Consider the following 26,568-nt stretch of genomic DNA (forward strand, 5'->3'; position numbering starts at 1 on the left):
ACAAAATGAACATAGAAGCATGGACAAAATGGTGATGATCCTCTTTCTCAATCCATTCCTTTTCTTCCAAACTTAAGGACAGTAATGATTCAGATCTTCTGTTTAAACCATTTTATAAAAGAAAGCAAATGAGTGACAGAAAACTACAACTGAGCAAAGACAAACACATAAGAGCCTTCAAGCTGGGTGCTATTGCAGAACACACAAAAGCTTACAGTACTGGTCCATCCTGTTCATATAAATCCACACACACTTAACAAGCATGCAATTTCTGCCAACAACAACACAGCACAGCCATACACTTGATGTTTGCTTGGAATGTGTCTCAGTTGCATGTTTTGATCAGTGAAGTTTGGTGATCAAAGGTTCAGAACCCCATACAAGGCTTACCCAGCCTAATTTTTGAGATGCATAAGAAGATGGCTTGGTCCATTGTACTGCCCAGAAGCAGCTAGAAATTGAAGCATTGTTTCAAGGCCATCTGATTTGAGGTCATGGGAAGAGTTGTATATGCCATGTAAAACTAATCTCTTCCCCACTGGATTGTCCTATCTAACCAGGCTGTACTATTGCCATGCCCATTACACCCTGTCTCACACCTCACAAATTCTTGAATCAGCTCAAAGTGGCACACTCGAGAACCCCACACTTGATTGCTCCACAATTAGGCCATAGAGATAGAAACAATAAGTCCAAATACCAATGTTTCACAGTTATACTCGATAAGTCAATTGATGCCTTTCTAACTGATAAAGACCTTGTATGATCTCTCAAGTGATAATGAAGTAGCAATCATACCAGTTTGATTTTGCCAAGAGGTGAGAGAGAGAGGAGGCAAATCATGTCAGTTTTGTGTAAACTGATCGCTTACCTATAATAATCAAGGCAGCTATAATTGGAAGGACCACATTTAAATAACTACATGATAGATGTTTGCATTCACCAACCTAGTACTCATAACACTTTCCTCATCATCTGGTATTTAAGATGAAAAAGGAGAGCTGTTCTAACCGTTTTTGTGTTTCTAGTTTCAAATACAGGTAAGACCAGTACATGCCAATTGGTATTTCCAGATCCAGCCAAGCACATATGTTCTTCATTGTTATTTTGTTCTTAATTTATGTAATAATACCTGATCAGCACACCGGTGCCAGGTCCGATTGGCTATCATAACTAATATCAAACATGTACTAAAGGTCTTGCTTTTATTAGTTTCTCAATCTGCATGTCTAATCACCACCACAAGATTTAAATTGATTATAATGTTAAAAAAAATGATTAATTACAAAATAACATAAAGCATTAATGTTTTTCCAAAAATGTATTTTATCACTTAAAGGTCAAATATGCCATCAAAACTTCAGTGTCATAAAATGCAATTTTAAGTACACGTTTTATGAATAAATTTGCATTATCTTAACATTTCATCTATAACTGCAATCAATAGAACATATTAGGAATGTGAACATCTTGTTAGTCGAAAGATAATTGATCTGAAACATTTCTGTCAACAAAAACTGAGCACACACATCTCAGTGTTATACTCTTTATGAGACAAATAAAGAAGCACAAATAGATTAAAACCAGTAGAAGACCAGAAAAACAACTGGTTATTTTAAAACTTTCTCTTTTATTTTTTCTTTTAAAGATGTGTACATACAATCAGACTTCAAAATTTCATGGACCACCATGTGCTATGAGGTAGGAGAGAGAGTCGTGTGCCGTGCCAAAAGGTACCTGAATTTGAATTCATATGTCAGAAATTGTATTGTCTGTGGAATGACACTTCTTCTGCCCAACTCAAGGCATTTAACTGCTTCGGTCCTCAATTCACTTGGTAGTTGTAGGCAGACCCAGGCCATTAGTGACTCCACATCCTTCGCAAAATCAAGTAGGTACCAATCGAGTAGCTTAGGAATTACCAACTTATTTGGTTTCAATATACCAATTGTCGCTTGCAAATAGTCCCTTTTGGCTGTTTCCAGTTCCTCCTCAACTTGTGCTGCTGTATATACTCTCACCTTAAGAAAGACAATCAAAAGTGTCAGTAACGTTATGGCAGCAATAGGAGGGAAATAAGTTGTTTCAGTACTAGTATAGACCTAAGGGTTAGACAGTTCTGTATCGAGGGATTTCAGTATTATTGATCTAGTGTAGATACTAGATATCTCCTCAAGGTTTTACCCTCTTTAATGTCTTTTATGATCTTAGATTAAACATGTTATGAGAAATTGTCCATATTCAGCATTGAATTACAAGTACATGGGGCCACAGAGGCCATCAAAGACAATATATACCATACAAAACTAACTAGAGTCCCTTGAGCTGTTATGCTTGTGCGAATATTGCATGGGAGATTTGACAACCACTTACCCATATTGTGAGTACGATGTCGATCTGATTTTGACTATGCTTTTGTTCATATAACACAGGTAAACATGTAAACCATACAACAACCAAGCATGAATAAGCAAACCTACAGCTGGGGAGGACCAACTTCCACATGAGAGAGCAAATGTGACAAGAGGTTCAGGCCACTCCATTCCAAAGATGCCTCGTATTATCATGGTATCGCTTTTTAGTCCTTTCGGGGAGAGCTTTATGTAAATGAAAAGGTCATTTCCTCAATTGAGTGAAAATCAAGTTTCCAAAACTTCAAAAATGAGAAAGACTTACATTTTTCATGTGACAAGGCAATCTCAATATAAAATGTTCTATTGTCATAGCACTAAGTAAATGGCCACCCACATTTATAACTGCCTGAAATGAAAAGGTGAAATTTGTAGAGTTATTCACTGCGTGTAGGTAATCTACATTTTAGTTTCTTGCATATGTACTCCATCTCTATATTTCAGAAGTAAAAGATGAAAAGTCAGTGAAGATCATACATACTTTTGGCATCATCGCAGCAATCATCTCAGGATTTTTAGGTATTCCTTGCTCCAGATATGCCTAGGATTGAATAATATTAAAAGAAAATTACAAACGAGATCTAAGTTGCAAAATTGTTTCTTGATTCAAAAATGTGTATTGGACTAAAAATATTTCCTTCAGAAGCCCAAAAGGGCATTTTCTTTTGAAGGACGAACATAACAAGGAAGAAACTCTAACAAGAGAGAAAATTAATCATATTACTTGATTATGAAAAAACGTAACTCAAACAATTTAGTGTAGTTTCAAACTATATATAGTTTGATTTGCAATTATCAGAAGCAACATGTACTGGCCTATAGTTCGATAACTTAAATATCAGAAACAGTAGATGCCCATTGGTAGACTAAAGGATTTCGGTTAGCAACTTACATTCATCATGATTGAATTATAGATGTTGATCCAGAAAGCAAGCTTCTGCTGATGTGTAAGCTGTGATATATCAACCGATTCAAGCTTTCTGAGTAAAACCCTGAAGTTCAGCAGAAAGAAATAGTAAGCACCTTAGGCAACATAAAGATCATAAACCAAAGTAAAATTATAAAGCTTACTTTAGTCTGCACTTTAGAGATGATGAAGCCATAAGAAAATTTTGACTCTTTGAGATCACTTCTACTGATCGAAAATGTTTATATGGGCCAATGTCCCTCTTGCCAAACTCAGCACAGATACCATAAGGATCTTGGGAGTCTCTCTCTCCAGAACTCTCACAAGAATCTGAACTCGAAGGAGATGTCTCCATGTCATCTACTGTGTTCTTTGGGGAACTTATTCGTAAAAATATGTTCATCAGGCACTTCAAGATATCCTCAGATAATTTGTTTGGAACAGTAGACTTGTCTAGCGAGGCTTCATCTGAAGCATCCCACAAGGTCATTTCATCTGTCTTTCTATCCTTCACCACACATTCTGGCTGGATAAATGACGATATTATGATTAACATGTACATGAGACTAATGAAATACTTTTGAAATACCTTAGTGCATGAAACTTAGAAATGGACAAAGCCATCTACCTCTGCATCAGCACGTTGGTCCTCCGATACAGTCACTTGTGTTTTCAAGACTTTCTTTACTGGAGATTGCTTTTGGTTCCTACTAAAGTTAGTGATCCATTGATTCTCTTTCCCTCGCCGATCTTCAGAAGAGTTCAAAGAAGCACTCTGCTTGTTAAGTTTCCTTTTGCCATTAGCAGACTGATTAGAGGAAGGCCCAGATAGTTCTGCATCCAAGGAGTATCTCACCGAGACTAAAGGTTTCATGGAGACTAAAGATTGACAAGTCGGCAAATCAGCAGGAAGCTTCAGTTGTTCAGTGGTTTTGGAACTTTGAGAACAGCCTCCATCCGAGTCTGTATCGGGCACAATTTCCTTGGTTTTCTTTGAGGATGAGATGAGTACAGCTTCCTGGTAAAGGCCTTGCCGAAAATTCACCAACTGTTCTTCGAGCCGAACCACCTCTTCTTCCAGCACAGCTACTTCAGCCAGAAGCTCTACCGTCTTAAGAGAAGTGAAAGAACAAAAAATAGTACTATTATTATTATTATTTGAAAAGAGGAGGCAGTACCTCATAGGTTTAGAAATAATATCAATTATAAATGACATTCTATTTTAAGGATACAAATTCGACTTTCTATAGAAGTTTAATAGACTGATTGGGCGTATGAAAACAAAACAGAAAGAAGAAAAAGAAGGAAAGAATAAATTACATGTGAAGGGAGATATGGAGGCAGCCGAGGAAGAGAACCCAAGGGTCTGGTGAAAGCCCTCTCCAAAGCTCTGTGGACATTCTCTTCGTGTCTAAGCTTCTTCCTTAGCTTATCAACCTTGGAATGAGATTGGAACAGAAGATTCAGCACAAAGGAGAGATCAAAAGTATTCGAATCAGATTACAGGTGTGAAAATAAGATTCGGTACATCATGTTGTAAAGCTATCTTCTTTTCTCTTCTAGACTGGCGTTTGTTGGATCCTTCCTTCGCACCACTAGATTTATTCCCCTGCATCTCGGCGGTCTCCTCAGTGTTCGTTTCCTTGACAAACAAAAGGTTTATAAGAAGAAGAGACAAAACCGGATTAAAGAAGAAAATGCCACTACTTCGGATAGATTCTGCCGACTTGGATTCAAACGATATAAGAAAACAACCAGAAGAAATTGAAAGATACCCATCTCGAATCCATGTCCGAGACGATTGCATCCCATAAAGGAGTGGAATTCGCAGAGGAAAACGAAGAGCCCATTTCGAACTTGGATCTAAACCACCATTTTTGTTCCAAAAGAATCCAAAGTACAGTGGGTTTCCAAATAAAATTCTCGACAAAAACCAATCTTTTACAGAAATCTCAAAACCCCGCCTCGGAAACGCGATCAGGGACGCATCCGTAATGAATCAAACGCTTAAAAAAGACCCCATGATGGATTCAGAAAGAGCAACGAGGAACGCGGACGTCTGTCGATTCAAGCAAAGGAGCCAACAAACAAACGGCACGGGGAACCGAAAGAAAACGGAGACCCGTCTCGAAGTCAATCAAAGGAGCCTACTTTATTGTGCTTCCCGGGGGCTTTCATGGCCTGCAACGCAGTCCGGACTCTGGTATTAGTCATCGCCTCCTCAACTACCGTTCTCTTCTCCACCGCTTATATCAACCGAAACCCACCAAAGCACCCTGAGCACCAGTAGAAAAGGCTGCAAACCGTAACGAGCCGACGCCACTCCCCAGAAGCAACAGAAGTATAAAAACAAACAGCCATGGCAGGGATCAGAGAGGAAGAGCGAGACAGCATACGGCATTAAAGAATGATTCAAACCTTGGGACGTGATCTTATTCCACAATGAGGGCGGGAAAATCGAGCGCTAGCAGGAAGAAGACAGGGCCAAAGGAGCCACCTTTGGACGCCACCATTAAATCGGAAAGAAGAAGAAGAAGAGCAGCTTCTTCTCTCGTCAAACACTTGTACTGCCAGTAACCTATGCGACGTTGAGCTGTAAACAACTGTGGAGGACGGGGAGGAGGATCGCGACACACACACTGTTGCTCTCCGGTTTCTTTAATCCAGTTCTGACGTCTTAGGCTCACGGAGATGCACCGGACCGCAAGGATCGTGCATTACAAGTGGCGGTGGAGGCGCACGGTAGCGTACCGAGGCGCAGCTAAAGCGTGGGGCCGCGCAGGTTAGGGTGGGCTTTGCCCACGCGGTCATCATTAGCTAACGTGCGGTCCCCGCAAGCTTTATTTTTTCTGTCTGTCACCAATCGAAAACGATCTTAATTTTTGCTAATCCAATTATACTACCTCAATTTCGTCACTAATTAACCTCCATGAATTTTGATACGTTTCCTACTACGCTTATGTTTCCTCCACAGAAAACTAATTTGCATCTTTGTTATGTTTACGAACTTATTTTCCATTCAAAAAGGAATAATTACTAATGTGACTGAATGGAGAGGCAGAAAGAAGAACATACATCACCACCTAATACATAGAAAACATAGTACACAAGAAAAGGTGCTAAAGCTACATCTTTGCCATCAAAAGGTGAACCATAAATATGCTCCGGCACAAATAAATGTTTTCTATACATGTCAATTTTGCATGAAAGATTAGCTTTTGGCAACCTTCTAAAGGAGTGAATCTCGTTGTGGCCACATTTATTGCAAGGCCTAAAAGCTTGAACTCGTTATATCCTATATTTATTGCATGCCTTACAACATTACAGTTATGCTTTTGGAGTGATATCATGTTTGTCTCTTCCAATATTCATATTACATTTTGTGTAAAACTAATCGAGAGCAATTTCTCATAATGGAGGAGAAACAGAGAGGGGAATGCCTAGGCATTTGATAGATGCTCTGTTTATGGAATTACAAGCTCTTAAACTGCTTGTTGTGATGATGAGGTGAGAGTATTGAGTGTTCCATTGACAAAGAGATGGGGATATGAACAAAGGAGACATGCACATTAACTCTGCCTCGGTGGTAGAACTATATGTGGATGATGGACAAGAACAGTAGGCCCTGCATGGAGTTCTATTGATGGGAGGGCACGTGAAGAAGAGTTGCCTTTTGCCTGTAACCCCTGTTTCTTTGGAAAGAAGCAGAGCTGTTCTGGTCCTCGGAATGACAGGGAACGACGCATGCAACAAGAGATCTTTGCGAGGCTCAAAGTCATGAAGAGCCAAGCCATTGGAAAGGCATAAAAGAGGAAGGGAGAGAATACATAAAGAGAGAAAGATGTCTGACAGGGCCACATTCCATGATATTTATGTAACTTGTGGGCATCCACACCCAAGCATTTTAATTGCATGATTTGAAGTGACTTCCTTTAAGATAAACTATAATGAACGACAGATTATTTTTAAGGTCATCATCGCATTAGTCTAGTTTTGACTTATGACATGGCTATTCAAAATAATGGAGGTTTAGGGAGTAAGTATCTCTGTTGTTATTGTTCAGGATGAAGTCAAGATGATTAATATAGAATCAAACTGTAAGATACTAATCTGAATTCTATATAAGACTCCAGATATTTGATATATTCTTAAATATTTTATTTTTTTATTATTCATGTATATAGAGAAAAGAATAAGATCGCTAATAATTAGTCGATTATATTAGGTTAAATAGAAATATATTTTTTTTAGAAATGAGAGTGATCTTCTTAATTGATTATCTTTTTTTCCATTGAGATATCAATATCATTTACAAAATTAATCTATTTTAAGGATTTAGAATACAATTAGATATTCCTCGCATATGTCCTTCCACATAATTTATTTGTGTATAAGTATGTCTAAGTTTTATACGATCTCGCATATTAGATATGTCCTTTATTAGTTTATCAAATCAATTGAGGTATGGTTTCCTGCCATTTAAGGCCAATCATACATAATTGACTGTAACAATGACATATAAGGATGCCTGCCAAAGAAACAAAATATGATCGATTGATTGCTCTCATGACTGTGATATATTGTCTGTGACCTAACATAGCATTTGATTCATTGACCATCTATTTATCACAAACTAATGAAAGAATATATGTAATTGATCATCTTGATGTGTCAAGCCTTGGAGTAAAGGACTATGCTGCAATAGTTTGGAATCTAATCTTATTTCATATCCAAAGTAACTCAACTATGGACTATGCTGAATTGGGTGATATTATCATGTTGTTACTGTGTTTTAGAAACCTTGGCTGATACAAACATAGGAGAAAGCATAGTCTTACTTGAGCCAGAACTGAGCATTTGCTTGGACCAGTGATGCAGTGCATTCTACAGACATGAAGCTTAGAGCACTTCCTGCAGGCTGATGATGAGAGAGTTTGCACCAATCATTTGGTGTCAGCATGCAAAATGGGTGATGCATTTAATTAGGTCAACTGTCATGGAACTTGTTCAATCATCCTCCTCATTTCCTCCCACGATTTGACTTGGATCTGTGTCGATGCAGGTGTCTTGTCCTTGTCAAACTAAATGCAAGATATATTTATAATGAATCCTTATGAAGGATTAAATGGATGTCTTATATGAAATCTATAGGCTCGTGGGCCTCATGTATCATTATAAATATGAATTATAGGAATATATAATCGTTCCGAGCCATCATGATCTATATCATTCATTATTATTAGGAGTGAGGCATACATAAACTGATAGCTGTCTCTCAAATATTCTAAGTAGTCTTATCCTATTAATTAGAGGAAATCAGATCAACAACAGTTCTCACAGCATAGTATTCATTACAATTCACAAATATAAGTAAAAAATTAAGAGAAATACCAATCAACCACAAGTCCTTCTATACATCAAACCAATTTGTAGAGCTTTTAAGGAATCGAAAATATATTTCTAAAACTAAAGATGATAAATACTTCTTTGGCCCTCAAAAGAATAGTGACCAATAATTCACCTTAAATATATTGATCCAAAGTGTATTATCCTACCCCTTGCAGGTTACGTGCAGCCACTGCTCCCTCTTCAACAAAGCAAGCTCTGAAAGGGATCAGGGATGCAGATAGAGAGGAGATGACCAAATAATTATTGGCCCAATTCCGACACCCTGGCCGAATACCATGACTAAGAACTGAAAAGATTGGCTGGCAGGTACTTGTCCTGCAAGTGTTGTGACATGCCTTCTCAAGACAGGAAGAGTAATTTAACTGGCAAAAGCATAAGGAGAGTTTAATACTAACTTGCTCAAGCTTTTTAGCTATAATTATAGCTTAATGTATGGACTTTGAACTGGTGAGTGGTTGAAAGTGCCAAGGAGTAGTATGTGAAAATGATTCTATTGTTTTGGCATCCTCTGGTTTCAGAAAGAAAGTGCCAAGGAGAAGATAATGACGCCAGCAAGTCGATCAGGACAGGTTTAGTTTACCATCAATGACTAAGTCATTTAATGGTTTTAACTGAGCTCATTCATTCACGAGGGAGATTTCAGATTTGTCCATGAAGAAGAAAGGAAACCAAAAGAAATGCTATTGCTAAAAAGATAACACAGAGACGCTCTTAATGATGATAACTGAGGGCATATCTTGGAAGGGGGGCCGAGCTGCTATTGCTTAATATGTTACCTTATCTAGAAATAGTCCTTCAAGAACAAACGGACCATCCCACACCAGCTAATGGATGTCGACTGGTCGAGGTTCTCCCAGAAATATGATGCGAAGTTTTGTTCATCTTTATCTGCAAGCCATTTTCTCTGCTCTTGTCGAATGATGTGGCCACAGTAGTCTAGTTTGATTCGAATCTCCGGTGCAGGCCAACAGTGGTATTGGAATAATGACGAAGACGATCGAGAATTGAGCTTCGTTTTTCATCGACGATGGACGACGTGAGGGCGTGCAATGATGTCTCGGAATGGATAGAATTGTTTGCCTGCGGAGAAGCATGCGGCCATGAGTACGACCCTTACGGTAGGGCGGTGATCTCATAGATGTGTCGTCAAGCGGACGACACACCGTCCCACGCTCTCGGCCTTTTAACCCTTCACATTCTTATTCTCCCTGCGTGACAGAACTCGACCCTCGATAGGTATGATGATGATACATGGATCAGTCACCAGTGCCGCACTCCCCACGCATGGCGTTGCAGCTTGCGTCGCCTTTCCTCCTCTGTAAATTCTGAGCAAGCAAATGAAATGGCTTCAGGGCAAAGCAAGCAACACCCGTGCATGCGTAGAAAAGGACTCTTCATCGACGGTATCGAGTTCAGCCACAACGACAAGTCATCTCCTGCCATGAATGGGTGGGAGAGGACTCTTTTTCGCGAACCTAATTAATCCGTGCCGTGTTCATCTGTGAGCTCCATGGATTGGCTTTGTGATAAAAGGCAACTTAGGGAGAGAAAAGAGACACATTGGAAGCAATCATCCGAAAGGAGAAGACCAACTTAGTTTTGTTGTGTACTTTCTACTAGAATTTCATCGAGTTGAGTACCATGTTTTCCTTCTTGGATGATTTTTCTAGAAAATATTTAGATTTTAAATATTTTTTTCAATCGGTATCTTAATTTATTTATTTTCAAATAATATTTTTATTTATTTTTATATATGATTAGTGATGATGATGCATTTTGATTCTTGAATTTGCTATCAAACAATCAGAGTGGGTTTGACACACGATTTAACACACAATATTTCAAATATATTTATTGGATGAGATATTGAACGTTTGGTTGCTTCTCTTTAGTTTCGTTATTCTTACACAAATCGATTTATTTTCTATTTGCTGATCCTCGTGCATCTCTCAGTTACATTTATAATTTGTTCAATCATGTTAATGTGAATAAGATTAATAGTATTGTTTTAACAAGTATTTTTAGCATTTCAAATATTAAAAAAATTATTTATAATTACTATTTATGGAGAAGGTCCTAGTAGTACATAGGTGTTAACATGTAGAGATTGTCGACTAGTAAGTCGAAAGTGCAAGTCCCTTCTGATAATTTCTGTCGAAAATGGGAATCCCTTCTGATGATTTCTCTTTGTTGACATAAAGAGTAAGCGTGGAAAGGAGGATAAAAAAAATCTACAGGAAGAGACAGTTCACTACGAGTGATGGTTTGGAAATTGAGCGGTAATAAGAATCAAATTTATCGTGCATATACAAGCGATAAAAAAAATCAAATTTGATCGCTTTTCCAGTAGCACATTAAGTTTGCGGTACCTGAAGACAATAGCTAACTGGATTCTTGTTCACATGAAGTTTGTTCTTGTTCACTTTTCCACTAGCACATGAAGACCTAACTTATATGAGTTCTAAATATATTTGCATCGGATTTTTCGAATAATTAGCCGTATCTTATTTCACTTTCTACATGGCACGTGAATACCTTACTGCACCTTCAAGTGGGAATTGGGATCCTTAGTCTAAACATGGATGGCTTCGATGCCATTTGTGTAGAGACTGGCTTCGCCTGCGTCTTTGAATTGCTTGCGGTCTGATGATCGACATTTCAGCTGCAATTACAGCCAAGTGAGGAAACTATTGCATTCCACCATAGGACAGAATCTAGCCATGGTCGGGTTGAAACTACAACGGGGTGGCCCCGAGTAGAGCTCAGAAAGAAAGAATTACTGTTGGATTCCGGCGAACTCTGTGAGCTCCTCATGAGAGGGAAAGTTCTTTTATTGTTCAAAGCTAATTGGAAGGCTGAGCACCATTCTTTGCTCTTCACTTTGCTAGCCTGTGCGGCACAGATCATCTTTCATTATGTTTGACCATGCATCAAATCTTATAAAGAATGGCTACACTAGATGAGGAATCGTGGGAGAGATTCTTCTATCTTCTAAAAGAGTTCTATGCCATGGGACAGAGGAAGAATGGTGGTTGTCTGAACAATTATGAACTACTGGACACATTAGAAGCTATTAGCTTACTTGATTGATGGCCTATGGCCTCGTAATTTTTCAGGACTTGAAATAGATTATGTTTACCTTTAGAAAGCATAAGCTCACTATATATCATATACGAATTTGCTTCTCACTTCATTGACATGAGGACTGCAGTATTGGAATTTTGTTGGTGTTCTGTGGCACAAAAAACTCTGTTCATCAGAGAAGTAACTGAGGTAACATTGCCCAAATTCTAGTTTGATGATTTGGTTTATGAAGATTAATGCAACAATATTTTGATGCCTACTTTTGCTTCTCGATCTTTAAGATGAATACAATGCCAACAAAATAGAAAAGAAGGAACAGCATAGAACTTGCAATATAAAAGATTGGAACATGAAAGTTTCCTCATCTTTTTTCTTACATACATACAACCATGGATGATACTTCACCTCTCTTACTTCTCTCTCTTCTTATTCTATTTTTTTGCCACAAGGATGAATGGAGAGAAGCCAAGATCAAACTATGGAACATATCTGAAGCAAGACACTCTTATGTGCATGTAGCAGATGCCACCGGTGAACTCCTTACGGGTTTCTCTGCTGCGCTTCCGAGTCCACTCCGTTGAGCCTGTGGCCTACACCTGGGCTGTGACCAGGCGTCGAAGGTCGAACGTTTTCGGTGGTGGCGACGAGTTCACGGACCGCGATTTTGATGGAGACTGCGCTCCTGACGTCGTCGCCGACTCGACGTGCGCATCGCTTACATCCCCTGAGCTTGTACTTCTTTGCCATCGGATGCGCTTCCGCAGATAAGACCGCTCCGCTGATGGTTTCCGTGCTATCACCTCCACCCTGAGGTGCACAGTGCTTGCATCCTTTGGACTCGCGCTTCTTTGCCGTCGGATGCCTTCCCTCGGACAAGAGTGCTTCACCTGTGGAGATGAGTGCAATGAGAAGAACACAAATGCACAACAGCGGCTTCATCTTGGCGATTTCAGGATGCCTTTTCTCCGATAGACGCGAGGATGGTTTGGGGAGGAAGTGACGAGTGTATGCTGGATATACATACATATATATATTGAAGTGTTTCTTTGTGCATTTCCACCACCGTAAAACTCCATAACCTTCTGGTGTTGCATGTTTGAGGCCAAGAATAATGACTTAAAGTGATTGATCAAAGATTAAATTAGTAAATGTTCAGTCAAATAATACATACATATATATATATATCATCAAGCATGATTTCTTTGCTTCACTGCCGTTCTTGTTGCTATGGTATCCCCCACATATAGGGCTTTAGAATTCCTACTAATTGGATGGTTGTCATGAGCAGAATCTAAGTGGAAGCTTTCTCTGTTTGCGATGATTAGCAGCCAAAGCGAAAATGCAGAGTTACCGTTCATGATACATATAGTTGCCGTCATTATTCTATTCTACGTAGGAACTTAGGTAGCATAATAAAAATTGAGCCATGATATAAATCTAATGAGTCTTATGCTACAAATTAGAGTAGTCAGGGAGTGCAGATGATGATCTTGTTCCATTGCTTTGTTTGCTGTTTGCTTAATCAACCAAAAGAAGGTATAAAATAGCATCCTGTTTGCTTAATCAACCAGACATAATGTCTCTGTTTCTCAGGCTTGGGCTCAGAATAATTAAGGATCAGTTCCATTTCATTCGAGCAGTTCTAAAAAGAAAAGAAGGAACAGAAAATGAAACCAGACCGCCATGTCTGGCGACCATTTGCACTAAGCAAAGGAAGAAGAACAGCATCGATTCTTTGAATGTCCACCCTTCTTTAATATCGGTTTGGATTCATGCAAGCTTCTTCCCGATCAACAACTGAACTCCTTGCCGATTACTGCTAGGTTGACTGAATGAGACCATCAAAAGCAGAGTGGCTGTATCATCTAAACTGGGAATCGGCGTACAGAAAGCCATCTATAATGCACGAGAAGAAAGAACGGTCGCAAATGAGCCATGTTCAATGGGTGTTTCCTGAGGTGGTCTGCGTGGCGATTCCACCAGTGTGTGTGAGGGTCTCCCTTTCTATTTCTCTAGCAGAAACAGAAGAAGACGATGCTCATTAGCTTCTGTTCCTAAAATTAGCAATTGACCTTTCAATTCTTGGATTATTATCGATTACTTCGCTGTGACCATGAACACACATTCTAAAAGCTATTTGCTCGTTCAATCTACGAACGAATATAAATATATAAGCAGATTGATTCTACTCTCCTTTTTCTAATGTTGTTCCATGACTTTTGCACACTCCACTCGTGTAATGTGCTTTTGTATTCGCTCGTTGATTTCTGAAACGACTTCGATTTACAAAAGCGGGAAAACAAAATGAAGTAATCATTCTACAAATTTATTCCGGATGTATTTCCAAATTTAATTGCTGATCTATGATTCATCATGATTTCAATTATCACGATGCTAAATGTGCAGTTCTTCTACCAAAGCAATTAGGAAGAAGTTGGAATAGCTCGTGTAGTTTTTACGGCACGTATCCGATCCTTTGGAGTTACGTATTCTTGAATTCGATGGTGATTTCCACCACTGGCTGGAGATCGAAGTTTACGGAGTCGTCTCTCATCCGACAGAAGTCTCGCAAACCTACAAAGAGTTCGAGAATGCACCGATCAAATTCCATAGATTGCGTAGTATGGCTTACCAACAAAATCTCTAGAAATTTTCTGATGACTTCCCCACCTTCTGAGCGCGTCTTCGTTTGTTCCTTCTCCATTTCCCACCGGTTCGAAAACGCCCGTCTCCAAATTGACCCTTGAAACTGGCTTCTTCAGTAGCCGCTCTCCTACAGTCACAAGATCGTCAAGGTTCTCCTTTGTAGAGATGTCAGCAGATGAGACTGCCCCAGTTAAGGTGTCATCCTACACTTTGCATCAAAGACGAACATGATCATCAGTAGAGCTACATCTGTAAGCCAAGTCAGGGAATGAAGAGCTGTTGCTGGTACCTCGATGCGAAGATAATTGGACTCTGATCGAAGAGCTTTAAACACCACCGAGAGATGAATGTCAACGATGTCAGCACATGACTGCATCAACACATCGACTAAAGGAGTCGATCCACCACCAAGCAGCCAGCCGAAAACTCCCCACCGGCTTGCGCTCTTCGCACGATACTTCCCTTCGACCTTAGCTGAGCCTGTGCCTAGTGATATCAGTAGAAACTTACGGTAGTCCATGGCCTCGCGAGGGAAGTGATCTGGGTTCTTCTTGTGCACCTCCTTCGTCACCTCTCCCACAGCAACCAACGCCTGGAAGTCGAGCTTAGAGAGATCAGAACAACTAGCGTTTACAGCGTCGAAGAGCGTCAATTGAACTGACAGGAGAATTACCGGGTTGTTGGCGGCTATTCCACCATCAATGAGGTGAAACTCCCGACTACTGCTCCCTTCGGAATCCTTTGTTTCGAAGTAATAGGCTGGGAAGTACGTCGGAGCTGCGGTCGTGCCGATACAGATGTCGGAGAGGCAGGCATCCAAACTGCTATTACGCTTCACCTGCAACAGCTTGGGACAATATTAGATCCGTGTATTGCGTTTCTCGAAAGTGCCAATTCTGCACCATCTTCTTTCCCCCATTATCAGAGAATTTGCAGATGAAGCGGATGCCATACACATTCGCGATGTTAAGATTTGGACTGGTAGGTAAGATTGTGGATACGACATCTCATGGGGCCATATTAAGTAAAACATCAGAGTAATTTATGTTAGTCGCAAGTTACCCATGGGATTTTGGAATGTAAGCGTCTCAGTTGGTCGCCTTTTTGGCTATCAACAGTGGATTCTATACGTAAGGCTTATAGCTGCAATACTGTCTTGTATACTATGATCATAGTTAGACTATCGAGTAGAAAAATATGATGCAGGTGAGTACGAGAGTCGATACCTCATAGCTGGAGAAGATGGTTGGGTGGAGCTGCTTAATATCGAAAGTAGGGATTATCACGTTCGTTAAGGTTTCATGCAAACGCACACCTCCAAGCTTTTCCCTAATAAGAGAGTGCAAATATGTGCCGCTGTACTTGGGTCCCCATAGAGATCGGAACATCCTTCTAACTGGAGCCAGAAATCCTCTAAACACAAAAGAAAATTAAGTTGGTGATCAGATATATTACCGTGATCATAAAAAATTATTGTTTAAGATGCTTCCGAGTACCCAATTTGCGGGAAGATTTTTGGGCTGTGTTCGAGGTAAAAAGACTTTATGTCTTTGGCTGCAAAGAGCGGGCGATTGTTCTCGTCAGGTGCTGCTAACATCGCTGTGACGAGACCACCGGTGCTTGTTCCAGCGATCACGTCGAAATAATCTGCAATCCTTACGTCGTCACCGTCGAGTTTCTGCACCGGATAGAGTGCAAGTTTTCAGTGATCCGTGATGATAGATTAATCGTTACTGCAGCTTGTCAACTCGCCCTCGATGCATCTCGTACCTGAAGCTCCGACTCCAAGAAGCTGAGGATGGTGGCAGGGATAACTCCTCTTATTCCGCCTCCATCTATGCTCAGAATGGTGATCAACTTCCCACACGCAGAGGCCTGCTTGACGATCGATTTTGATCTCTCCATGAAGACGTACAACGTAATGAATGAAACAGGATCGAGACGAATCAGTGATCTTTCAGGTCGATGGTTGGCTCTTTTGCATCCGGGAAGCTGACGACGAGCATTTATATAGGAGACAAAGGGAATCGATTGAGCAGTCTTCTTTTTAGAGTGCCGATCGATCTAAACTATGAGCCAATACGAATTGACTTTTCGAGCGTTTGACATGCTCTTCGATAGCCGTGTGGACGTCGACACCAATTCATCGTTCTAACATACCATATCCATATCCAGAATGAATTAGTTGACTTCCAAAGGTAATGAACTATAACAATGGTATGACTTTTCGGTGGAAGCAATTACCGGATGATAGCTGGTATGGTTGACCTTAAATCGAGTCTTGAAACGTTAAAACGATCGAGCTTCTTGACCTAGGAAGATTAGTTCGTCCTCGACACCGACATGTTTGGACGAAGGTTGTTCCAATCACAGTCATCCGACTCTCGTGGCAATGCCTTGGTATTGTTGTTTCAATTAAACAACATAAATTTCATCAAAGAGATGCAGAAACTCGATAGATACATTCACGTTAGACATGTGCTGAATCCGAAAAATGATAATGTCTTGGTTTATGACAAGTACATGATGGAGATGATGATGTCATGCAATCTGTACACAACTGCTGCTTAATGTTGACAATCCATTAGAATATATTTGATGTCGATGAGTGCATTTTACTATTGTAAGTTTGAATCTCTCCTGTAATTTCAGATTAGAATAAGAGTCTTGGCATTGATTGAATCAAGAAACAATCAGAATTTTAGAACGCAGCAAAGATGGGAATATTATCTGCACCGGTAGTAAACAAACTGTACATAGGAGAATTCGGAATTACAGGTGCGTTGACTGTTAGCTATGACTTGGCTCATCTGCAACACTGTATCTTTTTTATTCCTCGAAACATCCTCCTACGAATTGGCTTTTTGCGATCTCAACTTGCTTTTGCAGAGCCGTGTGGTCATCATCGCAAGTTCATCATTCTATTGTACCATATTGACGCCAGGAATGATTCTAATGACTTCAATGGGTGTCAAACCCATGCTGAGACTTGCAGGTGGAGGGTAATCCTGATTTGAGTTTCCTGAACAGGGGAAGATTAATTTCTGTCACTGATACAGTTGCAATCACAGTGTATCTAAATCCTAGTTGGGTTGACGCGACTCGTCAAATACCTCGATCTCTTTGCTGTCGTTCGCCAGCTAAGATTATTCAAATCAAACAACATAGATTTCATCAAAGCAACGGAAGTCAAGTCCATTGAAATGTAAGATTTTTGACACGCAGAAGCTTCTGCTGTAGCTATTTTGCAAGAGCAGTCTATGAATCAATTTATGGCATGAAGAAAAGAGGATCTGAAAAGGATACCGCCATGCTTGACTGAGAAGAACACACGTTGAGAAGTAGATGATGGAGCCGATGAACTCAGAACAAAGCAATCCATGCAAAGCCACTTTCCGGTTGATAAAAGTAAGACAAAGTCTTGATTCAGATAATGATGTCAAGGAGTAGATTATACGTTGGGATCTCTTTTAGCACAAATCTGCATCACAATTAAAACTCCTGACGTTGCATCAAGAAGCTAAAAATGGATTCTGTATCACTGCAAAGAGAAGAAGCAAGTTCTGATATCTTATACCGGACTGTATATAGGAGAACTCGAGTGCCTGAACGTGCAGCTTCTTTGACTGGTAGCTCTGAATTTTGTTGCTTGTGTTATTGTTTTTGGGGCCATTCTACTGTATTGTTCGACCCCTCAGCAGGTAGCCAATAAAGACTAAGTTCATTACGGAACGATTCATCGCCTCGATTCATCGCCTCGATGGGAGGAAATCTCCTGAGATCTCATCGTAGACCCTCTGCTCTCGCCTATAAAAGAACAAGACCGTTAGGGTTTGGGTGAGCGTTGGCATTACGTACAGACGCATCTCTCTGTTGAGAAATTTCAGTTTCCCCAAAACCCTTCCTCCCAAAAAAAAACCATCACTCTCATTGTGGGTCCTAGATCTACTTCTCCCTGCACTCCTTGCAGACGACGACGGTGCCTGCAACTTTGGATTGGTGACTCGCTGCAACAATCTTGGATTAAAGACGGTGCATAGCAGATCAAGCGAGATTTCTGAGAACATGGCATCAAAAGGTACACATCATAATTAGATCTATACATTTTGATTTCAAATCCTGGCATATAAGTGAATTCCGTATTTTTAGACTTAGCATAATTTTAGATTTTATACTTACAATATGTGCTCTGAATTTATGGCTAGTCCGAAGGAAATGGATTGATGAATAGAAACAGTTGATAGATAATTTTCCTGGTTATATATCCTGATATCTTATGGGTTACATTGTTAGGATTATAGCTAACAAAGTTGAAGGTGCAGTAAGGAATTTGCATTTGTGCTAGGGATATTCAAATTAAACCTAAAAACTCAACCAGTCCAAAATTATTTCGGTCTAAATCGGCTCATCAATAATTTGATTCTAAAAACTATAAACAATTTTGATTCGAATATATATTTCTTAAATTCCGTGAACATGTTTAAACTAAACTGAACTGATTTTACAAAATTCCTTTGGGTATTTGGGTTCCATGATCATATTATTTATACAATTGAGATGTTAGTCCAATTTCAAGATCACATGAGTCCAACTTCAAAAGTTTTGTCATGTTGATCCAACTAGACCAAGATTCAATTCGATTCAATCGGTTCATTTGAATATATATATTAAATTAATTGACAAACCAAGTAGTATAATTAACCGATTCGATTAAGTAGATCGGAATTGATTCCGGACCTATCTTACTTTTAAAATTGAACCAAACATCAATTCACATTCTTAATAAATTCTTCAGGGTAGGCTTCGTTTAATGCTCCTATTTTAATAATGATCAACACGTGAGGTTATTAAAAAGATGATGATGGCAAATCAATGATTAGCGCATGAATCAAGAAGCATCTTTCGAGGTTTAATAAGACGACAAAGTTGAAGGTGGCCCACCAATTACAAATGTTTCGCTATCATCTCAATTCATTGTAATTATTTAGATCGATGAAATTATTTGAAAATGGATGATGCCACAGCCAATACAAGAAAAAAGTGCCTTACGATTGATACAATACGAGGCTCAAACCATATGCCTCCGCCGATATGGTTGTCCAATGAATGCATATCGACTTCTCAATCAAGTCGATGAACTTACACGACAATACATACAACATGAAGTATATATTATTCATGTGCTCTATGCATGCTATCTTCTACGGTTAAGCATTTGGGCATATGTATAATAAATACTAAATCAGTTAAATCTAGCAAATCGTTCTATATTCAAAATGCTTTCTGCAATGCAAATGTAACACACAAGCCAAACTGCAGTGGGAGAAATATAAGACAGTAATGAAGATAAAAGATGCCATCAAACTTAAAGACCTTACTTCGCACTGCGTTTACTAAAACTCCAATTTTTGTTCTGTGGATATCTCCTCAACATCGAATTTGTTCCCACGAGAGCAGAGTAATTATATGAACTTAGTCACGGGTTAAGAAGCTTCCCAGACGGTCCAACTCCACCGCAGCCTTGTCGCAGTCGGGCTTACTGAGGAAATACACATGCTCCTCGTCCTCCGTCTCCAGCAGCTCCGCCTCCCCTTCCCACCCGCTCTCCTGCAGTTTCTCGTAGTAGGCTTTGCCTCTGTCTCTGAACCAGTCCTTCTCGGTGACGCTCACCAGCACCCGTCGGCATGGCAACGTCTTCAGGATCGCCGGATCTCCGAAAGGATCCACCCGCGGATCGTCGATTCCGAAACTCCATCCGCACACGAATCCCCATGTGGTCTCCAGCCACTGCCTGAACATGGGATCCGTCGGCTCCGATCCGACCGGCTCTTTTCCCCAGAAGTAGGCGTGTATCAGCGCCAGCCCTGTGATCGGGACCGCGTTGGGCAAGGCGTCCGTCCGCGTGCGCATCAACACGTTGTGGGCGATGTTGGCCCCCGCGCTGTCCCCGGCCAGGAAGACCCGCCCGAAGTCCCCGCGCTCGGCCAGCCACGCCTCCGGGCCCCCGCTGCCCCCCGCGTGGGACGCCACCCAGTTCAAGGCCGCGTAGGAGTCGTCGTACGCCGCGGGGATCGGGTGCTCCGGGGCGCGCCGGTACTCCACCGACACAACGACGAAGTCGACGCGGGCGACGAGGTTGTTGAGGAAGCCGTCGTAGGTGGGGGAGAAGGCAGACTCGATGACGAAGGCGCCGCCATGGTAGTACACGAGGACAGGCAGCTTGCGCTTACCGGATTCGTCGGAGGAGCAGCGGATGTAGAGACGAGCAGAAAGACCGGTCTGCGGGTCGATGACCACGTCCTTGGAGGCGACGCCGGTGGCGGTATCGACTCCGGCAGGGACGACGTCGGTGCCGATGAGGCGCTCCACGTGACCGCTCTTGTACAGGCGGAGGAAAGGTGGGAAGTCGAATACGAGCTCGGATTCGGGATCCATGAGGCAGTGAAGAGTGGCAGACGAAGAGCTCAATGGGACAGGAAAGGGGCAAGAGAGAGGGAGACAGAGGGCCGATTGCTTGAGCGGTCGGTAAAAGGTCCTAACAAATCTATACCGTAGAGGAACATGTGGGATGGGGAAGTCGTAACCACATGGCACCTACCCATACGGCATATCGATCTGCTGAGCCAATTCTGTTTTGGGAGGATGTGCATTGATCAACATCTTAAAGGTCCTTCCTCACCCGATTAGAATGCCACACATTCCAATCGAGAGGTGGGTAAAACGTGGTATGGTTGGGCGTACCTTCGAAGGCAAGCCATAGGATACGTGACGTGGGACGCAGGGAACCGTGTGTTCCGGACGGAGGGAAGAAAGGTGTGGAGTAATGACAAGTTGTTCGTCCCTTGTCGGGACTCGTGACACGGGAAATGATTTGCTGGGACGTGTCATCCAAAGTCTTTCATTCACCCTCCCACCTTGTGCAGTGGGTGGCCTTCTCCACCGACAGTCACCAGCTTGCCGATGGCAGCAGGTGGGCTTCTTATTATAAATATTATTTTTTGGTTCAATGAAATCCGATAGTATTAATTCTTTCAATTTCTTTCGTACATATTCATATGTATGTATTTATTATAACTTAGAGGAGCACTTGTATTAGTCGCTTGTAAGATTACGGTCCCCTTCGACTGTGCGGCTGCATTCGGTCCGGCCCAACAGGTTGGAACCGAAACCGGTTTGACTGGGTTCGACTGGATCAGATTCGATACATGCGGTCGGGAGGATACCGGGTCGGACCGTTTAGAGCCGGCTAGGCCGGTCAATCCTGGACTATCGATATTGGGCCTCAGACCAATCGCATTATCTGGGCTCGACCAGGGCTAGTAAATTAAAATTTCATCTGGTAATCAAAGGAGATATGTATGACATATCTTCAAATCTCTGACTTGTGTGTATATATATTAACTTCGATGGATATATGTACGTAACCAATTTGTTCGTTCATTGTTGTGTTATTTTGATAAGCATAAAAATATTTTCAAATCATATACGTAGATTTTTATTTGTAGATAATCCATTATTGATTTAATGTGATAGGAATGGAGACTCAATTAATACGGAGGATAATAGATGATAGAACAGATAAATAATACACTGCCATCACAGAGTGGCGAAGGCGACATCACTCGGCCGTAAGGAAATCGACCACAGCTCGCAGCTTGGCTCGAGCCTTGTCGCTGTGGGGGTTATGGAGATGGAATACATGCTGCTCCCCCGCAGACTCCAGCAGCAGCGCCTCCCCATCCCACCCGCTCCGCCGCAGCGCCTCGTAGTACGCCACGCTCCTTTCCCTCAGCCGGTCCTTCTCCGCCACCGCCACCAGCACCCGCCGGCAGGGCAGCGCCCCCAGGCTGGGCGCCAGCTCCGCCAGAGGGTTCACCCGGGGGTCGTCCAGGCCCGAGGTCCCCGGGCACAGCAACCTCCACACGCTATCGATCCTCTCGCCGAACACGGGATCTTCCGAACCCAGCGGCTCCGCCCCCCAGAAGAACGGATGGATCAACACCAGCCCCTTTATCACCGCTCCGCCGCCCAGAACCTCCGCCCCCGCCCGCAGGGCCACCTGGTGCGCTATGTTGCCGCCAGCGCTGTCCCCGGCCAGGAACACTCGCCCCAGGTCCCCACGCTCCGCGACCCACGCCTCCCCTGTCTCCGTCACCCACCGAACCGCCGCCAATGAGTCATCGTAGGCCGCTGGCAGCGGATGCTCCGGCGGCCGGCGGAAGTTCACTGACACCCCGAGCACGCAGGCCGCGGCCACGAGGGAGTTGAGGTAGTTGTGGTACGTCGGGGAGGCGGCCGTCTCGACGGTGAAGCTGCCGCCGTGGAAGTAGACGACGACGGGGAGCCTCTTGTCCGGGGTGCATCCCGCGAGGTCCGGTAGGTAGAGGCGAACCCAGAGGCCGGCGTCGGGGTCGAACAGGACGTCCTTGGAGGCGACGCCTGTGGCGGGGTCCGTCCCAGCGGGGAGCACTTCGGTGCCGAGGAGGCGCTCAACGCGGCCGCTCTTGTAGATGCGAAGGAAGGGGGAGAGGTCGCGCTCGACTTCGGCATCGGGATCCATTGCCTGTTGGAGCTTGAAGTCAACAATCTCGACCTTAATATCGATGCGCAGCGAGTGGTGGGATTTAGTTCCGTAAGCATTCATTTCAATACGAGTGGAATAAGAAGAAAAAATAAAAAAAAAAGTCACTATAATACATTATTTCTTTTAGCAATACTAAAAAAATATTATGACATAATATAAAAATACTATTGTTACGGTAAGCAACTTTTTTAAGCTGTGGCCTCGGGGCCGACGCGGCTCGGTTCGGATCCGAATGCGGGGATCCGGCGCGGTGTTCCTCGGGGCTGCCGGGGTGGCAGCTCGGGTTGATCAGGACGTCCCGTCAGGGGGAGAGCTCCGCTGCACCGTCGGGGAAGAGGCAACCTCGCCTTCGTTCCTGCACACAGGTCGGGTCGGAGGCTCGGCCCGACCCCTCCGACGATCAAGTCAGAGGAAGATGTGGAGGGGGTTTCAAGAGAAGAAGTCTCTTCCCCCGTTCGTTTAGAACTCCAGGGTATTTGTAGATGAGTTTGATGTTACCTGATGCACCCGCTTGCAGGGGCAGGACAATACCTCACGTGGTGTCTGACATCGCCACTGGGGTTGCGTGGAGAACCGAACTGCCGTAGGGTATGGGCGAGCCTCGGTCGACGAGCTCTTGTGCCTCGGCCGAGCGCACGGGGTCAAATACTGAGGTGGTTGGTGACGTTGGCGCACATCGAGTCGGCATTAATGCTTGCTTCCTCAGGCAGTGCGTCCACCTGGCGTGGCTGACGTCGTAGCCATTTTTGCCCTTATCATATCCCCCCCCCGAAAGGAGCTATGCGTCGGTTGTCACGCAAGGGGGAGTCCGATACATGGCTTCTGTCTCCAGGTAGGCTGGCCGGGCGGGCGCAGTTTTGGGGAGAATGGAGCCGAGGGACCGAGGAGCACGACGCAGGCGGGCTGGCCGCGCAGGCGTGTCTCGGGTGGCATAAAGCCGAAGAGCCGAGGAGCACGACGCAGGCGGGCTGGCCGCGTAGGTGTGTCTTGGGTGGCGTAAAGCCGAAGAGCCGAGGAGCACGATGCAGGCGGGCTGGCCGCGCAGGCGTGGTCTAGGGTGGCGTAAAGCCGAAGAGCCGAGGAGCACGACGCAGGCGGGCTGGCCGCACAGGTGTGGTCTCGGGTGACGTAAAGCCGAAGAGCCGAGGAGCATGACGCAGGCGGGCTGGACGCGCAGGTCTGTCTCGGGAACATGGGGCTAAGGAACACGGCGCAGGCGAGCTGGGGCCGCGCAGGTGTGGTCTTGGGTGGCGTAAAGCCGAAGAGCCGAGGAGCACAACGCAGGCGGGCATACCGCGCAGGCATGTTCGCGTGGGCCATGCGGGCGAGTAGCACGATGCAGGCGGGCTAAGGGTGCCTCGGGCACTATGCGGCCAAGGAGGTAGGCTCGGGCATTATGCGGCCGAGGAGATGGCTCGAGCCGAGAGACAACTCAGGCGGGCAGGTCGTGCTGAGGTGAACTCGACAGTGCATGACCGAGAAGCTCGGCGCATGCAGGTTGCGGCCGAGTGACCCCGCTCAAGTGGTCAAGCCATTCTGAGGGGAGCTCGGCAGTGTGTGGCCGAGGGGTTCGGCGCAGGAGGGCCGACCACGCCGGTGTGTCTCGGGGACATGGTGCCAAGGAGCACGACGCAGGCGGGCAGGACGCGCAGGTTTATCTCGGGAACATGAGGCCAAGGAACACGGCGCAGGCGGGCTGGGGCCGCGCAGGTGTGGTCTCGGGTGGCGTAAAGCCGAAGAAGAGCCGAGGAGCACAACGCAGGCGGGCATACCGCACAGGCGTGTTCGCATGGGCCATCCGGTCGAGTAGCACGACACAAGCGGGCTGACCGCGCAGGCGTGGTCACAAGGGCCATGCGGCCAAGTAGCACGACGCAGGCGGGCTAAGGGCACATCGGGCAATATGCGGCCGAGGAGGTAGGCTCGGGCCGAGGGACAACTCAGGCGGGCAGGCCGCGCTGAGGTGAACTCGACAGTGCATGGCTGAGAAGCTCGGCGCATGCAGGCTGCGGCCGAGTGACACCGCTCAGGTGGGCAAGCCGTTCTGAGGGGAGCTCGGCAGCGTGTGGCCGAGCCGTGCGAATGCAAAAGGAGGTGGGTTAGTCCGAAGCTAACCGTGAGCCGAGAGGCGATCAGGCAAACATGGAGCTTTCGCTTGGAAGAGACTGAGGAAGAGGCTAGATTCCTGGCACGAGGGTTACACCGGATAGCAAACGCGGGTGCTTGACCACTGCTACGGGGCCCATCGCCCAGAGTCACTCCTCTTCCTTGCAGTCGCCCAAGCTTCCGCCACGATGTACCGGTTGGCTCGCTGGAGCGTGTCTGGTACTGTGGTGGGGGGTCGCTCTACGAGGGACCAACAGAATCTGGAAGGTCGCAAGCCCACCATGAACGCCTGCACCAACATAGAGGGGTGAGTGTCCGGTAAGCTCCGGATTTGCGTGGTAAAGCGATCCACAAAACATGAGAGGGATTCGTCCTCTCTTTGTTTGAGTCCGAGGAGTATTGCCGCGGAGGGCCTCGGCCGGGCATGGGCTACGAAGTGGAGTTCGAAGTCCTTGGCGAGTTGGTTGAAGGAACTGAACGTTCCGATCTTCAGGCCGCCGTACCATGAGCGGGCTGGACCCCTCAGGGTCATGGGAAACGCCCTGCACATTAAAGCGTCAGACGTTCCATGCACCGCTAACTGGGCACGGAAAGCGGCGACATGGTCCGCTGGGTCAATGGCGTCGTCGTATGCGTCTAGAGAAGGGAGCTGAAAGTTCGGGGGGACAGCGTGATCTCGTATCTCTGGTGCGAACGGAGATCCTCGGTGCATGCCCACCCCGACCTCTCCCTCCGAGTTGAGAAACTCTTTCTCTAGTTCGTCGAGCCGCTAACTAAGGAGGCATAACTGGGCTCACAGGGAGTCCGTTGATTCCGAAGATAATACCTCGGGCTCCGGGTGGCCGCTCGGGTTTATCCTTACTGGATCCTCGAGTGGGGTCGGTTTGACCTGAGGAGAAGTGGGAGGCTCCAGAAGCGTCATGTGGGCCCGAGCGGGCGGTTCTTGTTGTCGTAGCTGCTGAGTCGTAAGTGGGGGTGTCGGATGGGAGACGAGCGGGATGATGGTTTGCACCATATTCGTCAGAGCTCGGACTTGACGAGCGAGGTCGTGGAATGCCTCGGATGACACCAGCGAGGGGACGCTCGGAGCGCCCTCGGGCGGAAACAGATCCGGATTGTCGACTGAACGCCAGCCGCGTTCAGAGGTCGCGGGGAGGTCGTCAACCCACGGCCCGTCACGCAAGGGACGCACGGCCTGCGCCCCTGACAAGAACGATCCCTCGACAGGGAGTTCGTCGGGATCAGCCTAAGGATCCCTCGACATTCGGCCCTCCTTCTAGCGCCAATCTGTTACGGTAAGTAACTTTTTTAAGCCGTGGCCTCGGGGGGCGACGCGGCTCAGTTCGGGTCCGAATGCGGGGATCCGACGTGGCGTTCCTCGGGGCTACCGGGGTGGCCGCTCGGGTTGATCAGGACGTCCC

At 44.6% G+C, this 26,568-nt stretch overlaps 4 protein-coding genes across 5 annotated transcripts; all 4 read right to left on the reverse strand.

Annotated features, from left to right (window-relative positions):
* Positions 1–1,610: 1,610 nt before the first annotated feature.
* On the reverse strand, positions 1,611–5,978 carry LOC103991537 (uncharacterized). Of its 2 annotated transcripts, none has more exons than XM_065191834.1 (11): positions 5,737–5,978; positions 5,470–5,594; positions 4,847–4,960; positions 4,639–4,755; positions 3,947–4,429; positions 3,483–3,844; positions 3,304–3,403; positions 2,893–2,952; positions 2,677–2,760; positions 2,481–2,597; positions 1,611–2,021 (listed from the first exon to the last, which is right to left on the reverse strand). In XM_065191834.1, exons 2-11 carry the CDS (start codon positions 5,530–5,532, stop codon positions 1,695–1,697), a joined length of 1,827 nt encoding a protein of 608 aa, XP_065047906.1. In that variant the 5' UTR covers positions 5,533–5,594; positions 5,737–5,978; the 3' UTR covers positions 1,611–1,694. The 2 variants fall into 2 exon arrangements, with proteins under 2 accessions (XP_065047906.1, XP_065047908.1); XM_065191836.1 differs by having other exon boundaries at positions 5,470–5,614.
* Positions 5,979–14,146: 8,168 nt separating this feature from the next.
* On the reverse strand, positions 14,147–16,362 carry LOC135679920 (patatin-like protein 2). Its single transcript, XM_065193901.1, has 7 exons — positions 16,228–16,362; positions 15,954–16,135; positions 15,684–15,870; positions 15,131–15,295; positions 14,747–15,049; positions 14,482–14,660; positions 14,147–14,385 (listed from the first exon to the last, which is right to left on the reverse strand). The coding sequence occupies exons 1-7, from the start codon at positions 16,360–16,362 to the stop codon at positions 14,235–14,237; spliced, it is 1,302 nt and encodes a 433-aa protein (XP_065049973.1). The 3' UTR covers positions 14,147–14,234.
* Positions 16,363–19,703: 3,341 nt separating this feature from the next.
* LOC135678726 (probable carboxylesterase 13) lies at positions 19,704–21,099 on the reverse strand. The gene has a single exon (XM_065191837.1). The coding sequence runs from the start codon at positions 20,890–20,892 to the stop codon at positions 19,930–19,932; it is 963 nt and encodes a 320-aa protein (XP_065047909.1). The 5' UTR covers positions 20,893–21,099; the 3' UTR covers positions 19,704–19,929.
* Positions 21,100–22,004: 905 nt separating this feature from the next.
* Positions 22,005–23,116, reverse strand: LOC135679921 (tuliposide A-converting enzyme 1, chloroplastic-like). Its single transcript, XM_065193902.1, has one exon. The coding sequence runs from the start codon at positions 23,099–23,101 to the stop codon at positions 22,076–22,078; it is 1,026 nt and encodes a 341-aa protein (XP_065049974.1). The 5' UTR covers positions 23,102–23,116; the 3' UTR covers positions 22,005–22,075.
* Between the last annotated feature and the right edge of the window lie 3,452 nt (positions 23,117–26,568).

This window comes from Musa acuminata, chromosome BXJ1-7 (genome assembly GCF_036884655.1).
Source record: "Musa acuminata AAA Group cultivar baxijiao chromosome BXJ1-7, Cavendish_Baxijiao_AAA, whole genome shotgun sequence".
Classification (NCBI taxonomy): domain Eukaryota; kingdom Viridiplantae; phylum Streptophyta; class Magnoliopsida; order Zingiberales; family Musaceae; genus Musa; species Musa acuminata.

Excerpts from the sequence above, each read along its gene's own strand:
- LOC103991537 (XM_065191834.1), bottom strand. The coding sequence starts at position 5,532 with ATGACTAATACCAGAGTCCGGACTGCGTTGCAGGCCATGAAAGCCCCC. Across the intron at positions 4,430-4,638 it reads CTCCATATCTCCCTTCACAT|ACGGTAGAGCTTCTGGCTGA; the intron begins GTAATTTATTCT and ends ACTTCTCTTAAG. Across the intron at positions 2,598-2,676 it reads TGCCTTGTCACATGAAAAAT|CTCTCCCCGAAAGGACTAAA; the intron begins GTAAGTCTTTCT and ends ATTTACATAAAG.
- LOC135679921 (XM_065193902.1), bottom strand. The coding sequence starts at position 23,101 with ATGAATGCTTACGGAACTAAATCCCACCACTCGCTGCGCATCGATATT.
- LOC135678726 (XM_065191837.1), bottom strand. The coding sequence starts at position 20,892 with ATGGATCCCGAATCCGAGCTCGTATTCGACTTCCCACCTTTCCTCCGC.
- LOC135679920 (XM_065193901.1), bottom strand. The coding sequence starts at position 16,362 with ATGGAGAGATCAAAATCGATCGTCAAGCAGGCCTCTGCGTGTGGGAAG. Across the intron at positions 15,296-15,683 it reads CCATCTTCTCCAGCTATGAG|GTGAAGCGTAATAGCAGTTT; the intron begins GTATCGACTCTC and ends AAGCTGTTGCAG. Across the intron at positions 14,661-14,746 it reads CCAATTATCTTCGCATCGAG|GATGACACCTTAACTGGGGC; the intron begins GTACCAGCAACA and ends TGCAAAGTGTAG.